This window comes from Tripterygium wilfordii, chromosome 11 (assembly GCF_013401445.1).
Source record: "Tripterygium wilfordii isolate XIE 37 chromosome 11, ASM1340144v1, whole genome shotgun sequence".
Lineage (NCBI taxonomy): Eukaryota > Viridiplantae > Streptophyta > Magnoliopsida > Celastrales > Celastraceae > Tripterygium > Tripterygium wilfordii.
This window is the reverse complement of record NC_052242.1, coordinates 8,434,913-8,449,958: the sequence shown is the minus strand read 5'-3', so window position 1 is coordinate 8,449,958 and position 15,046 is coordinate 8,434,913. Positions and strand designations below refer to the sequence as shown.

General features: G+C 35.8%; 1 protein-coding gene and 1 non-coding gene across 2 annotated transcripts; one reads left to right on the top strand and one right to left on the bottom strand.

The window, feature by feature from the left end:
• Positions 1-4,175: 4,175 nt before the first annotated feature.
• LOC120009981 lies at positions 4,176-4,282 on the bottom strand. Its single transcript, XR_005470778.1, has one exon. It is a non-coding gene; the product is annotated as a small nucleolar RNA R71 (small nucleolar RNA).
• Positions 4,283-4,544: 262 nt separating this feature from the next.
• On the top strand, positions 4,545-5,570 carry LOC120008735. Its single transcript, XM_038859113.1, has 2 exons — positions 4,545-5,060; positions 5,178-5,570. Exons 1-2 carry the CDS (start codon positions 4,545-4,547, stop codon positions 5,568-5,570), a joined length of 909 nt encoding a protein of 302 aa, XP_038715041.1.
• The last annotated feature ends 9,476 nt before the right edge of the window (positions 5,571-15,046 follow it).

Genomic DNA, 15,046 nt, shown 5'->3' with positions numbered 1-15,046 from the left:
CGAACACTTCATAATTTTTTGATTCTCCCAATCCCAGTAGGCTGCTTCATCCACAATTACATCCCTACTCACTGTGATCTTCTCAGTTTGCAGATTATAAATACTGTAACCCTTGGATTTTGATGCATAACCCAAGAAAACTCCCAAATCAGCATTTTGATCCAATTTGCTCCTTTTGACAGAAGTAACATTTGAGTAACAGATTGAACCAAAAATCTTAAGATGCTTACCTAAGGGTTTAATCTCAAACCAAGCTTCAATTGGTGTCATCTCCTGCAAAGACCTTGTAGGGAGTCTGTTTAGAATATAAACAGTTGTATACACAACTTCAGTCCAAAATATTTTGTCAATTTCTTTTTAGCAAGCATAAACCTAGCCATCTCCATCACAATTATATTCTTCCTCTTAAACATTCCATTTTACTTAGGGGAATAAATAACAGTCAACTGATGGGCAATGCCCATATCTTTATAAAATTTATCAAACTCATTTGAGGTATACTCCTTTCTATTTTCAGACCTCACACTCTTATCTTCATCCCACTTTGAGCTTCAACCAAACTCTTGAACTTCTTGAACACAGAAAACACTTGAGCTTCACCTGAAATAAAGTAAACCCAAGTCATTCTGGTGAGATCATCAATAAACAGGACAAAATACTTGTTTTGACTAATAGAGGGAATAGACATTGGACCACACACATCAGTGTGGATCAACTGCAGCTTCTCACTAGCTCTCCATGTAGAACTAGTTGGAAATGATAGTCTATGTTGCTTCCCAAACTGACATGTAGCACAGACCTCATCACTGACATAAGAAACCAACAAATCCCTAACCAAATTTTGATCACAAGTTAACTTCAAAGATTTCAAGTTACAATGGTCATACATGCTATGCCATAACAAAGACTTATCTGCTTGTATATCATAAGCACTATGGCTGACAGAGTTTGCAATTAATGGAAAGGAGTTGTCAACCATTTCCACCTTAGCAATCTCACAACCAGTAGGAGAAATTATGGTGCAACTCAAATCACTAAAATCTAATGAATACCCTTTCTTCATCATTTGTGGAACACTCAACAAATTCTTTTTTAATTTAGGAATAAATAACACATCAGGAATGAATTTGATACATTGTTTAGTACTCAAAGCCATAACACCTTTGCCTTCAGCTTGCACCACATCTCCATTACCCAAAACAACTTTTGTTCTAACACTTCTATCCAAAGAAGAAAACATGTTGATGTCCTTGGCCATATAACTGGTACAACCATTGTCAATGAGCCAAGCATCATTCTCAGTAGAATGTGAACTACTAACAGCCATAAACAAATGATCCTGCCCAGATTTTTATGATCATTTGAATAATGTGCCTCATTTAAACCACTAGAACCACTAGAACTAGCAAAACCTCCAGACTGCCCTTGATTCTGCTTCTCTCTACAATACTTCTCAATATGCATCAATTTCTTACAAAATCTACGTTGAGGCTTACCATACTTCTGCCAACAGGACTTCTCAGCATGATTAGTCTTGTTACAGTGAGGATAAGGTGGAAAGCTGCCCTGACTTGACTTGGATTGATCACCAACAGTAGAACCCTTTTTGGACTTCCCTTTCCACCTTTGTCAAATAATTTCTTCTTTTTACCATCTTTAGAACCAGGTGACTGCTTCCCCATATGCTTCATGTGGCATGCACCTTCTGAAGCCTCTTCATATTTTCTAGAAAATCTCAGCTCTTCAGCCTGTAACTTACTACACAACTCAATAACAGTGAACATAGTCAAATCACAAGATTCTTCAATATCTGAGAGCTTAGCCTCAAACCTATCAGGTAAGCTTATCAATATCTTCTCAACTACCTTGTAGTCTGAGACCGCTTCCCTTAGTAACTTCATCTAATTAGTAACTTCACTTTGTTTGTCTGAGTAATCACCTACGGTCTCTAAATCTTTCATTTTTAGCATTTCAAATTCTCTTTTAAGAGTTAACAAACTCTGTTGCCTTACTCTTGCACTCCCCTGAAACTCTTCTTTGAGTTTATCCCAGGCATGCTTAGCTACCATGGTATAAATAATTCTAGGAAAGATTTTATCATCTATGGCAAATTTTGAGAAAATAAGAGCTTTAAAGTTCCTAGCTTTTAGATCATTAAAATCTTTAAGTTCTTGCACAGTAGGGTTGTTTGACAAGGAATCAGGAACAAAGCTTTCCTCAATCAAATACCAAAGATTATTGGTGATCGTACGATATTTTATCTATTTTTACACCTCAATTTACACTTATTTTTGTATCTTTTATTAAAATAAGGACGAATATTACGTAATTTATCTTTGGTTTGATTTGTAGGTTACTTTGCAGAAATGTGGTATAAAAGGCTTAATTTAATTATTGGAGTCTATTGGTGTGTATGAAGATCTAGGGCAGGAATTGAACTCTCTCAATTGGTTAACATTGGAGACGAGGCTTGGCTTGCACGTGAGATGGAAAATGCAAAAGAAAGCTGCTTGCCATCCAAAACAAAAGCAAAAGCAAAGTAAGGGAAACCAAAGGAGACTAAAAGAAGGAAATAAGGGAAACTAGAAGAGTCAAAGCAAAGGAAAGAAGACTCTAAAGAAAGGAGAAGAGAGATCCGAATGAGAAGGAAAAAGAATAAAAGACGAGTCAAACAAGTGAAACCAATTATGCAATATAAAAAGGACTTGTTTTACAAATTAAAAAGGTTGCAGTGTGGTGTTCAAGTCTAATTAGGACTCCAAATTCTAAGCTTCATGTGACGCCCAATAAAGGAAACAACAACTTCAATTAGAAATAGGAGACCCAGATGTGAGGGAAGCTTTTGTTATTATAAAAGGGAGAGTCACGGCAGTAGTAGAGGGGAGAATTGGAGAGCCTCATATTCTCTAGCTTTTGTTCTTGCTCGTTTCTTTAGTTTTTCTCTTTGTTCTTGTTCTTGGTTCATGAATTTTTCATATTTAGTTTTCTAATATTCTTATAGCGTGAGTAGCGAAATCTCTTTTTGCTAGGACTTGATGTAGCCTAGTATGAATATCGCAAGTATTTCAATTTAATGAACACATAATTTTGGTTCAATGATTCATGTCTTTAATTTCCATGCTTATAGCCTATTGTTTATTTGATTGTTTGATCACCAATTTGAATGCTCAATTAGGCTCCTTTACCTAGGACTAAGGAACAAACCAAATTCACGTGTCTTAGTGGAACCGGAATTAAAGAAATCAATTGTCGACTGCCATGAACAATGTTTAGGGGATTGATTGGTTGTTATAATTATTTAGATCGTAATGAGTTATTAGCCTTGGGTTAACGACTGCGAACCGAACAGAATTAATCCATTGTTAATAATATTTATTGGCACCGCGAACAAATGAACCAACATATTTTAGCAAGAATTAACCATTGAATTAGAACCATAATTGCGTGTTTGTTAATTAAATACTTGTGATATGAATACTATGTGAAATCATTGCCTTAGTATTATTCTCTTATTGGATACAAAATCTGAATTTTATTTCTTAGTTTTTTTATTTTATTCACATCAATCATTCTTCCTTTTTCCACAAATCTCAATCATTCATCAAGTTAGGTACATTAATTAGATTAACTAGTCTTCATAGGATTGACCTCGTACTTTCATACACTATGCTATTTGTAGACTCTTGTGCACTAGCGAGAATTTGTTACATCTAGCTTTTGGCACCATTGTCGGGGACTAGTTTTAGTTTAATTGTGTACTTATCTTTCTTTTTCTCTTAAAATTTTTCAAGTTGCAAGTAATGGCAATAGTTCCAGCTGAAACGATGGGTGATCTTGACATTCCCAGTATTTCGGAATCCCCATCTTGCATCGTACTTCCAACAACAGTTAGAAACTACGAGCTTAAGACCATTCACTTTAACATGATGCCCTCTTTTCATGATCTAAGCTTGAAAGATCCACTTAGCCACCTTCGTGAAATTTTTAACGTGGTTTCTAGCATGTCTTTGACTACAGGGGTTACTGAGGAGTCTTCGAGGATGAAGATTTTCCCCTACACTTTGAAGGATATAGCAAGGAAGTGGCTCAACGGATTGAGATCGGGTTCACTATCTATATGGACTGAGGTACAGAATAAATTTTTAGAAAAAATTTTCTCAACTCAGAAAATTGATGCCCTCAGGGATAAAATCATGCAATTTGAACAACAACTTGATGAGTCGTTTTCTGAGGCATGGGAAGGATTTATTAATCTTTTAACTTAGTGTCCTCATCATGCTTTGCCTTTATTAGTATTGATGCGTATTTTTAATAAGGCATTGACAATTCCTAGTAAGACTGCAATCAATAATTATGCAGGGGGATCTATCAAGAACAAGACTCCAGCATAATGTAAAATCTTGTTTGACAATCTAGCAATTGAAACCCAACACTCGGAAATGCGAGGTAAGTGAGCTAGTGTTTATGAACTTAATAATTCTAACTTTTTTGCACCAAGATCGAAGGTTGATGCCATTGCTAGTAAGTTGGGCATACTTCTAGCAATGAACGGGCGAACAATCCAACAAGAGCTATGTGCCATATGTCATGTTCCTGGCCATGCTACGATAACATGCCCTCCAGGAGTGGATTTCCCTAAGTTTGTACAAGAACAAGAAAACATGATAAACTCCTACTATCAGAATCCAAGGTTTGACCCTCATTCTAACTCTTATAACCCAGGTTTTGGGGCACATCCAAACTTTTCTTGGAAGAACACTCAAAATGAAGCTAGCCAACCACCTACCACCACTTTGGAAAACATGGTGCGGCAATTGGCTATCAGTCAACAGAAATTGGCGGCTCGGGTGGGTCAAATTGCAGAGGCATTGAGTCGAAGGGAGGCTGAAAAATTTTCAAGTCAAACTGAGATCAATCCAAACAATAGGGAGCAAGCCATGGCAATTATCGTTTGTGATGAGCAGCAAAGTGTCAGTAATATCGAACAAGATTGTCACATATCAAGTCCAAGAACAACCATGTCAAATGGTCAGTCTGACATCGATAAATCTGCTCCACCTGTGAGACCTTATGTCCCTCCAATTCCGTTTCCAGGACGTCTTAGGAGACATAGATTAGAAACGCCATCAGTGCGATAGACAACCCCAAAGAAGGATGTGAAACCTTCTGTTGTGCAGGAAAAGAAGAAAGTGGATGAGAATAAGGCTGCTCAACTGACTGAAGAGTGTAGTGCCATATCACAAAAGAAGTTGCTGCCAAAGCTTAAGGATCCAGAGAGTTTCACTATACCTTTCTGCATAGCCAATCAAAATTTTGAACATGCTTTATTGGATTTAGGTGTATCAATTAATTTAATGTCACTTTCTATCTTTGAATCTTTGAATATAGGAGCGCTCAAAAAGACCTCCGTGAGCATCCAATTGGCTGATCGATCTATTCGATATCCTAAGAGAGTATTAGAAGACATTTTAGTTAAGGTATATGGACTAATTTTTCCAGCTGACTTTCTAATGCTTGATATGCGGGATTGCCAAGATCAAGGAGAAGAGCTTCCTCTGATTTTGGGGTGACCATTCATGAAGACTACAAGGATGACAATTGATGTGTACGAAAGAACATTGACAATGACAAACAAGGAAGAAACGGTGACCTTCAAGCCTGAAACAGCACAAGGTATGAAATCGATAGAGAAGGTGCTTACTATTAAAGAAGAGTTTGTGGAAAAAGGAGGACATCCAATTGAGCTTGAGTTTGTGAATGTACATAGAGCCATTCCATACGAGAGAGGTAAGCATACTCTAGCCTTTGAGTCATTTCCTTTATCCACTAACATGTTGTTCTCCTCCATTGTGAAAGAACCCTATAATAAAATTCTCCAACAAGCGATTTTTAGAAAAAGGGAAAAGGGATATTCCAATTTTCTTGAGGACCCAATTGCTCGTGCAACTATGAGGGCCAAAAGTGTAATGTTTCAGGTATTGATGCAGGTGTGGTTGGAAGAAAGCGATTGCTACAACCCAATGAGCTGAAAGTGGGCTTCCAAGTTCATTAATCTACCTACTTGAAGAGCTACGTCTCGCCTAGATGTTAAATAAAGCGCTTGGTGGGAGGCAACCCATCTAGGTAACTTCGTTCCTTTTATTCTATATTTGTTTTGTTTATTATAAAAGAGCACTCATCCCACACTGAATTGACTTTGATTATTTGTGTATCAAATGCAGAAGGAAAAAGCTGTGCCGAAATGCTGGATTGAAAAATTTTCTGGGAGCAGCTCAAGGAGAACCAGTGTACAAGCCATATATGTGCAGAAAGCTATGACTGTCTAGTTTTCGCAGAATTTTTGGGTTCATCAATCCGAGCTCAGATGAAAGAGAAATTGATGATTTTGTGACGACTGCGCATTGTTGTAGTCTACACGGGAATTACTTTATGAGTGTCTCGTTGTCAGGTTGCGTTGCTCTAACTAAGTACTTTTTCTTCGTGTTATTTTTTACATTATTCCATGCACTGAGGACATTGCATTCTTCAAGTGTGGGGGTGGGAATAACTCGTTTTTTAAAAAAAAAAAATTGTGTGTTTTAGTTCCTTCCAATGCGATGATGAGCCATGAATTGTTTAGATCTAAAACTAGTTTGTTAGTAAATAGAATTTTCATAAGAATTGAGCTTGAATTACAATTTTCATGGGTCAACATTAACATGATATGTTGATTGAGAAAGAAGCATCTTTAGACTTGATTGAGACTTGCATTATTTTCCTTGTGAGTTTTGAGCCTATATGATTGATACCCTATGCATATCAATTGAATTTCTTTCTTGTGTGCTCTCATGATTACAAGTTTCTCTAGAACTTGCTTTAAACCTTTTTGAGACTATATTGATACATGTGATGACATGAATATTATTGGGGCATTAGGATGATACCTCTATTGTCAAATTGCCTATGTCTTAATGTATTTATCCACTAGAAAGTCCCCTGTGAGCCTAAATAAATCTTTTTATACATGAAACTTATCTACTTGACCCTTTAACCTGAAAAACAATTATTTACCTAATTCCAAGGGATTAGTAGAGCATGTTATGAGATTTTTCAGGTGTTGATAGTATTCAAGTATGTTGAGTTTGATGATGAAAAGAATTAAGTGTGGGGGAGTTCTTATTTGGTTGAGAATAAATGTGATGTCGAACACATGTGTAGTAATGTGTCAAAAAAGGAAAAAAAAGGAAAAAAATTTTTTTTTGTATGATTCGACATTGATTTGAAAAAAAAGATAAAAAGAATTTTATGTGCATAATGCAAGAAATTTTGAAGTTATGAAGAATTGGTGGAGTATTGAATATTGAGAATGATGATCTAGGCCAACAAGATGATATATGCCCTACTTTTTGTAAGCTCTACTACTTATTTGGAATTTTTGTGATTTCTATACCATTTTTTTCTTTTAACCTTCACCCCCTGGTCCATTACTACCTTGAATAAAGACCTCTTGATTCATGAAGTTATGTGTTCTTAACAGTGTAGAATGGGTGGACAAGCAAGCATATGGTAGGGTTGTTTTCGTGAGATTAATTGAGTGTAAACACTTTACCACCAATAAATTGAATGAATCTTGAGAGTATTCCTTGTGAGAAGTTGAAATTGAGTTTGAATATGCGTTATTTCGATTGAGATATGTTGTGTTGATATTGGCTTAATTCTAAACATATATATTCGAGCATGATTCTTTGTGAAATTCTTTAACTAATGACTAGCTTAAAAGACATGTTTAGTGCTTGAGCGTGATTGGAATGACTAGTTTAAATGTTTGTGGGTATCATTCTGGTAAATCCTCACGAGACTATAACTCATTCACTAGGGACACCTAGGAGTTTAAAGGCTTGTGTCACATGCTGAGTGCCACCGCAATTCCTGCCAAAGTGAGTTAGGTTTCTTATTTTTGTTTTTCCTTTTCATTTTACTAGAGGACGAGCAAAAGCTAAGTGTGAGGATATTTGACCGTATGATATTTTATCCATTTTTACATCTCAGTTTACACTTATTTTTGTATCTTTTATTGAAATAAGGATGGATATTGCGTAATCTATCTTTGGTTTGATTTGTAGGTTACTTTGTAGAAAGAGGGTATAGAAGGCTTAATTTAATTATTGGAGTCTATGGTGTGTATGAAGATCTAAGTCAGGAATTGAACTCTTTCAATTGGGCTTGGCTTGCACGTGAGATGGAAAATGCAAAAGGAAGCTGCTTGCCATCCAAAATAGAAGCAAAAGCAAAGGGAAACCAAAGGAAATTAAAAGAAGGAAATAAGAGAAATTAGAAAAGTCAAAGCAAAAGGAAAGAAGACTGAAGAAAGGAGAAGAGAGATCCGAATGAGAAGGAAAAACGAATAAAAGACGAGTAAAACAAGTGGGACTTGTTTTACAAATTAATGCAATATAAAAAGGACTTGTTTTACAAATTAAAAAGGTTGCCGTGTGGTGTTCAAGTCTAATTAGGACTCCAAATTCTAAGCTTCATGTGACGCCCAATAAAGGAAATGACGACTTTAGAAATGGGAGAGCCAGATGTGAGGGAAGCTTTTGTTATTATATAAAGGAGAATCACGACAATAGTAGAGGGGAGAATTATAGAGCCTCATATTCTCTAGCTTTTGTTCCTATTATTTTCTTTGGTTTTTCTCTTCAGTCTTGTTATTGGTTCATGACTTTTTCATATTTAGTTTTCTGGTGTTCTTGTAGGATGAGTAGCTAAATCTCTTTTTATTAGGGCTTGATGAAGCCTAGTATGAATATCGCAAGTATTTCAATTTAACGAATATGTAATTTTGGTTCAATGATTCATGTCTTTAATTTCCATGCTTATAGTATATTGTTTGTTTGATTGTTTGATCATCAATTGAATGCTCAATTAGGCTCATTTAGCTAGGACTAAAGAACGAACCGAATTCACGTGTCTTAGTGGAACCAGAATTAAAGAAATCAATTGTCGACTGCCATGAACAAGGTTTAGGGGATTGATTGGTTGTTATAGTTTTTTAGATCGTAATGAGTTATTAGTCTTGGGTTAACGACTACGAATCGGACAAGATTAATCCATTGTTAATAATATTTGTTGGCACCGCGAACGAACGAACCAACATATTTTAGAAAGAATCAACCCTTTAATGGGAACCATAATTGCGTGTTTGTGATTTAAATACTTGTGATAGGATTGATAGGTGAAATCATTGCTCTAGTGTTCTTCTCTTATTGGATACAAAATCTGAATTTTATTTCTTTTTTTTTTGTTTTATTCACATCAATCATTCTTCCTTTTCCCACAAATCTCAATCATTCATCAAGTTAGGTACATTAATTAGATTAACTAGTCTTCATGGGATCGACCTCGTACTTGTGAGAATTTATACACTATTCTATTCGTAGACTCTTGTGCACTTGTGAGAATTTATACACTGTGATATTCGTAGACTCTTGTGCACTTGTGAGAATTTATTACATCAAGTTTTTGGCGCCGTTGCAGGGGACTAGTTTTAATTTAATTGTGTACTTAGCTTTCTTTTTCTTTTAAAATTTTTCAGGTTGTAAGCAATGGCAATAGTTCCAGCTGAAATGATGGGTGATCTTGACATTCCTACTATTCTGGAATCCCCATCTTGCATCGTACTTCCAACAGTTGCTGGAAACTACGAATTTAAGATCATTCACTTTAACATAATGCCTTCTTTCCATGGTCTAAGCTCAGAAGATCCACCTAGTCCCTTTCGTCATCTGACAATATCATAGACCCTTAAAGAAGTACGACTCCGATATCAACTGTAAAAATCAAACACAGAAGATTAACTCTAAGTTATTGCTATCAAAAAAAGTGTGGGTCATTATGTCCGTCCCTACTAACAAAAATTTCGTCCTTGAAATTACGCAACACAATGCCAACATAGACTGTAGAGTTCACAACATCTTCAAACTCCAAGAATATACAAACATAACCACAATCAAAGTTTTATAATTAAAATGACAACACAATGGCTCCGTTTGGGAGTGCTTTGTATTTTGGTGCTGTGAGGTGAGGTGCTGTGAGGTAAAAAGTTGTGGTGCTGTGAGGTGAGTTCTAAATGTAAAAAGCGTTTGGCGTGTTACAAAAAAAACTGTGGTGTGGTGAGTTGATGTTCAGTTTAGCGTTTGGATGAATAAAATTGCGGTGAGGTGAGGTGATATAATTATAAGTTGTAATAAATATATACATATTTTACATTAATATCAAATACATATATTTTATACATTATTACATAATAGATTATACATTAATATCAAAGAAAATTGGTTCACTTTATGCTGCACTATAAATCATATAACTCCGCGGCAATCATATCACATAAAGTGGCCATCTCTAAATCTTCATTTAAATATGAAGGCTCCCCAACGTCCACCGGAGTACCAAACTCATCGTCATTTCCAATAACCATAGATTCATCACCATATGCGATAAAATCTTCATCTTCAATTGCGTGCCTTAGAATGAAATTGTGCAAGGCCATGCACGCAACAACAATCTTTACTTGAGTACGAAATTTATGTGACGTCATCCGAGTCAGGATCAACCATTTCTTCTTTAACACTCCAAAAGTACGTTCAATAACACTTCGTAGAGAAGAATGAGCATGGTTGAATGCTTCTCGGGGGCCTGTGGCTTGTGGACCATTTCAGTTTTGGTGATCCAGTATTCATCTTTCTCATTCTATTAGTAATCCCTAACATGAAACAAACCCTAAATCCCCAAACCAATTGAACCTAATCAGAACCCAAATCCACTGAATCAGGAAGCAGGCCCGAAATCCCCACACTATCACTCATAATCAGAACCCAAACCCCCTAAATTATGAAGCAGCCCTTAAATCCCCAGCAAATCGAACATACGCAGAACCCAACCCCACTAAATCATGAAACCAACCCTAAATCGAAGTAGAGAGTTAACACATATAGATCAAAGTAAAAAATACCTTCTTAAGTGATATGATATCGACTGCTACGATTTGGTCGCTGAAGATGATTTTCTTAGACCCTCATCTTCTCTCGGATGATGGGAGTTGTCTTCTCCGGAGTTCAGCCTAAGTTCATCGATTACGCGATTAGAAGATAGATGGGTCTGTTTGTGTCTTAAATCTTCTCGATGGCATAACTGTAAATAGCAAAGGAAATTTTGACGCCGAAACTGTTTACTTTCCGTGTTTTTTAAGTGGGACGGGATTTTTTCAGTGACTGCTTTTCTCCCACAATCACCTATCAGGTGCTTCGACTTTTAACGCAGATTTTTCGGTTTGCTTTTTACCTCAACGAACTACCAAACAACCTTTTGTAGCAAAACAGAATAATTTATCAAATGAACTCCGTTTTGGGTGTGCATACCACACTCCCAAACAGGCCCAATAAGTTCAACACAATCAACTTTTTTCATTAAAATAACAAGTCAAGAGTTAACCATGAATCTCACAACTTAAGACAAGTTTGCACAAAACAACCACAAGTCAAGAGCCCACCATGAAATTCACAACTAAGAGTATACAACATACAACAATAACTATAATATACTCAGGATTTCGTAAAAGAAATTCACAAAGTTTTTCTGAGATATAATATTCCTACTTACTAAACAAAAATTTTGGCTCAAAATTTAGAACATTTACGTACCTATTAGCCGAAACAATTTAGGATATTTCTCCAACATTTCCAATTCAAGCTCCCATATGGCTTCATCCACCCTATTATACCTCCATAAGTTTTATACCAAAGGCACCATCTTTAGACGAAGAGTATCATCAGTCAGGGCAACCTTCTTGGAAGCAATAACCTTGGTGAGGATAGCCTTGCTTGGTTCTTCTTAATGCTTACCATATGAGAGAACAGTACAGAGGGTAGGCAAATGGACTTTCAGTGAGAATAAAACGCAAGAAACAACAGTGCCTTTAATTCAGGTTGCCATGATGTTCTATGGGGAGGACAGTTGAACAAATTAAGATATGAAGTAGATAGTGAGAAATCCTATGTAGATAATGAGGAAGAATGCCCTCATATGAACCACCATCCTCTCTCAAGTAGGAATGGATAGTAGTAAGAGGAGGGTCAGTATGGGCAGCAAGAGGACCAAATTCAGGATTATCAATCTTGGGAACATTCAGAATTTAGGCCAACATATCCATAGTAAAAAGAAAGGATTTTTCCCTAATAAAGTAAAAGACCCCAACGACATCATCCAAACGGGACTAGACAAACATGTAACGGGTTTCCAAGCCCTAGATGCTATAATGTGGGTCAGGTCAAGGTCCCCTACTATCTTGTAAAGAAAATTTCTTTCAATGTTCAAAGGTCGGTCTTTAAAGAAAGTCTCCAAAATTGAAGTACCTGCAATGTTTATAAACCTTGAAGGAGAGGATAGAACAACATGTGTCTTCTGACGTTTTGTGTCTAGAGTGGCATCTGAAGTGGAGGAGGACTCCTTGGACCTTCGTGTCTTGGCCATTGTTCAAGAAAATGAGTAATCTTTTGAAAAGTGATAGCAATTTTCGATCTCTTAAAATAAGCAAACAAAAATCCCAAATTAAATTACTCGCAAGCGCACAAGTCCGTAGTAGAATAGATTACGCAAGTACGAGGTCGTACCACAAGGATTAACTATTCAACGCAATTAATCATTGTACTTATTGAAATAATTCAGAATGATGATTGTTTGTGATTTCAAAAAAAGTATAGAAAATAAGAAAATCGCAACTTGTCAAGCAGGGTTGTAAACAATGTGATGAAAGCACTAGGACGATGAATCCATCTTAATAATCCTCTCTAGTTGTTTCTCACCTTACTCTTAATTCACTCAATTGATGTCGTTGACAGATTCACTAAGACGTGAACTACCTATGGTATCTAGGCTAGTTCGTTTATCTTAACATGCAACTTGGTTATGGTATCTAACTCAAATATGACCATGCAAGACGTCCTTAAGTGCAAGAATCCCTTAATATGTCATGTAAACCCTAGGAGTATGGTATCTACCCTGAGTGTTTCCAATTTCTAATCACTAGAAGCTGGTCTCAAATCCCGTATGGTATCTACGTGAATTTGCAACAGATTACTTATTTGAAAACCTAGTTGGTGATCAGTCATCTATGCATTCAAACAGTATAACATGGTGATTAAAAATCCAACATCAAAAGAGTAATTAAGAATAAAAGCAATAACAACTAGAGTATCATATTAAAATTTCATCATGCCCTAGCAAACGTATTTAGTTACACATCACCATAGAAGAAAACTCAAGGAAAAACATGAAAAGTCTAAGATTGCACCAAGGTAGAACTGCCGGCTGTCGTCAAAGAAGTCCTCCAAAAATCCCTGTCTCTTTGTTTCTACAAAAATCCCCCTTAAATATCTTTTCTCCCCGTTACCGACCTTCTAAGAAATTCTTCCATCAACTTTAGTTTCCTTACTAACAACAGCTAATGGGAGATCTCAATCCTTCATTCAATGAGATTGGTAACAGCTGTTTTTTTTTATTTCCAATTTTGATCATGTTTCATTAATTGGAAAAATCCCTAAAAATATGCAATTTGAAGCTTGACATCCTGGCTTTCCAAAGCTATATCCCGTGCCTTTAACAAAAATCTGAGGAATCTTCTAGACCCAATTCTTTGCGGGCAGCACAGTCTTGGTGATTTTGCACTTCAGCTCAACTTTTCTTCAAAATCTGAGTTAATTGGTTGCACGAAAATTTCTGAAAATATTCTCCAAGAAACTTCAAGCTCTTCACTTTGTTTTCCAATTGACGGTTCTTCAAAATACTCCACATTGGCTGTTTTTCACCGAAAACCATCCAATTGCTCCAAAAAGCTGAAAATGCGAAAAACAAAGTATTAAGCCCTTTTTAAAGCCAATTTCCCAGCAAAGACATGTTTAAAAGGTATTAAAATGTAAGAAAATATGAGCTTATCAAAAAGATCTTGAGAAAAAGAAGAAAATCGTGGAAACAATAATCAAATAAACTGTCAAGAAAATTCTAATGAATCAAGTGGTGTAGTTAGGACTTTTAGAGTAGTTGAGAATTCTTGAAGGACTAGGAAACTGTGAGGGAGTTAAACTGAAGGAGACTTTTCAGTTTCCAAAAGCTGAAGAATTAGCGCCAAAAGATATGCCTAATTAATGCAAGGTTGTACAACTTTCAAACGAAAACCATAAAGGACAAAACTTGTCCTTGGCTCTCAAAAGGAAGAGAATCAGAAAAATATTTTCTATTGATTGACAAAAAGCAAGTACAATAAATCCTTCCATATGATAGACTCAAGTAAGAACAAGAAGATATTTTAAACACTGCAAACGTGTGATTCCATTTTCTTGCCTATCAGTAGTAAACTTAATCAGAGATGGAGTTTTTCTAGTCATCAAGCAACAAATCAAGAATGATCAAACATAGATAAGATGAAATCATAATTTCGAGTATTAGAACAAATTGTACAACACTCCTAAAGGAAGCAAGACATGAAATATGATGCAAGTTATGTAAACCATGATAGTCTATGCATCTCATGGGCTTGTTATAATTCAGGCAAAAATAATACCTTTAAATCACAATTTTGAAGATGTTCAAATCAAGTCCTCTTCAAGAGATTTTTCTAAAAATTCACAGCCCGTATATTTTTTTTACTTTTCAAATGGCTGCTTTCACAGTCTATTTCACATTTTTGAAAGCCTTTTTATTTGAAAATGAGATTCAAAGTTAAAAGTACATCTCACTTTATTTCAAGAGGAGAATATCTATATTTGATTAGCCCTTTCCAAATGATTGGCTGAACTAGACTTCTTTTCAAAGTAACTATTCAATATATATATATATAAAATAGATTTTAAAGCATTATAGAGGCTTACCTTTCAGGAATCATGCACCAAGACAAGAGTAAATGTCCAATGCAGTTAAACATAAGGTAGAATGATAACATTAATCATAGCAAACCATTTGATTGAAGAAATCTAGCTAACACCCCATAGTCATGTCTTTATGATAAAATACT

Bases quoted from the DNA above. Each gene is read 5' to 3' on its own strand.
- LOC120008735 (XM_038859113.1), top strand. From the start codon at position 4,545: ATGAACGGGCGAACAATCCAACAAGAGCTATGTGCCATATGTCATGTT. The intron at 5,061-5,177 runs GTGAGACCTTAT...TCTGTTGTGCAG, and splicing joins TCGATAAATCTGCTCCACCT to GAAAAGAAGAAAGTGGATGA.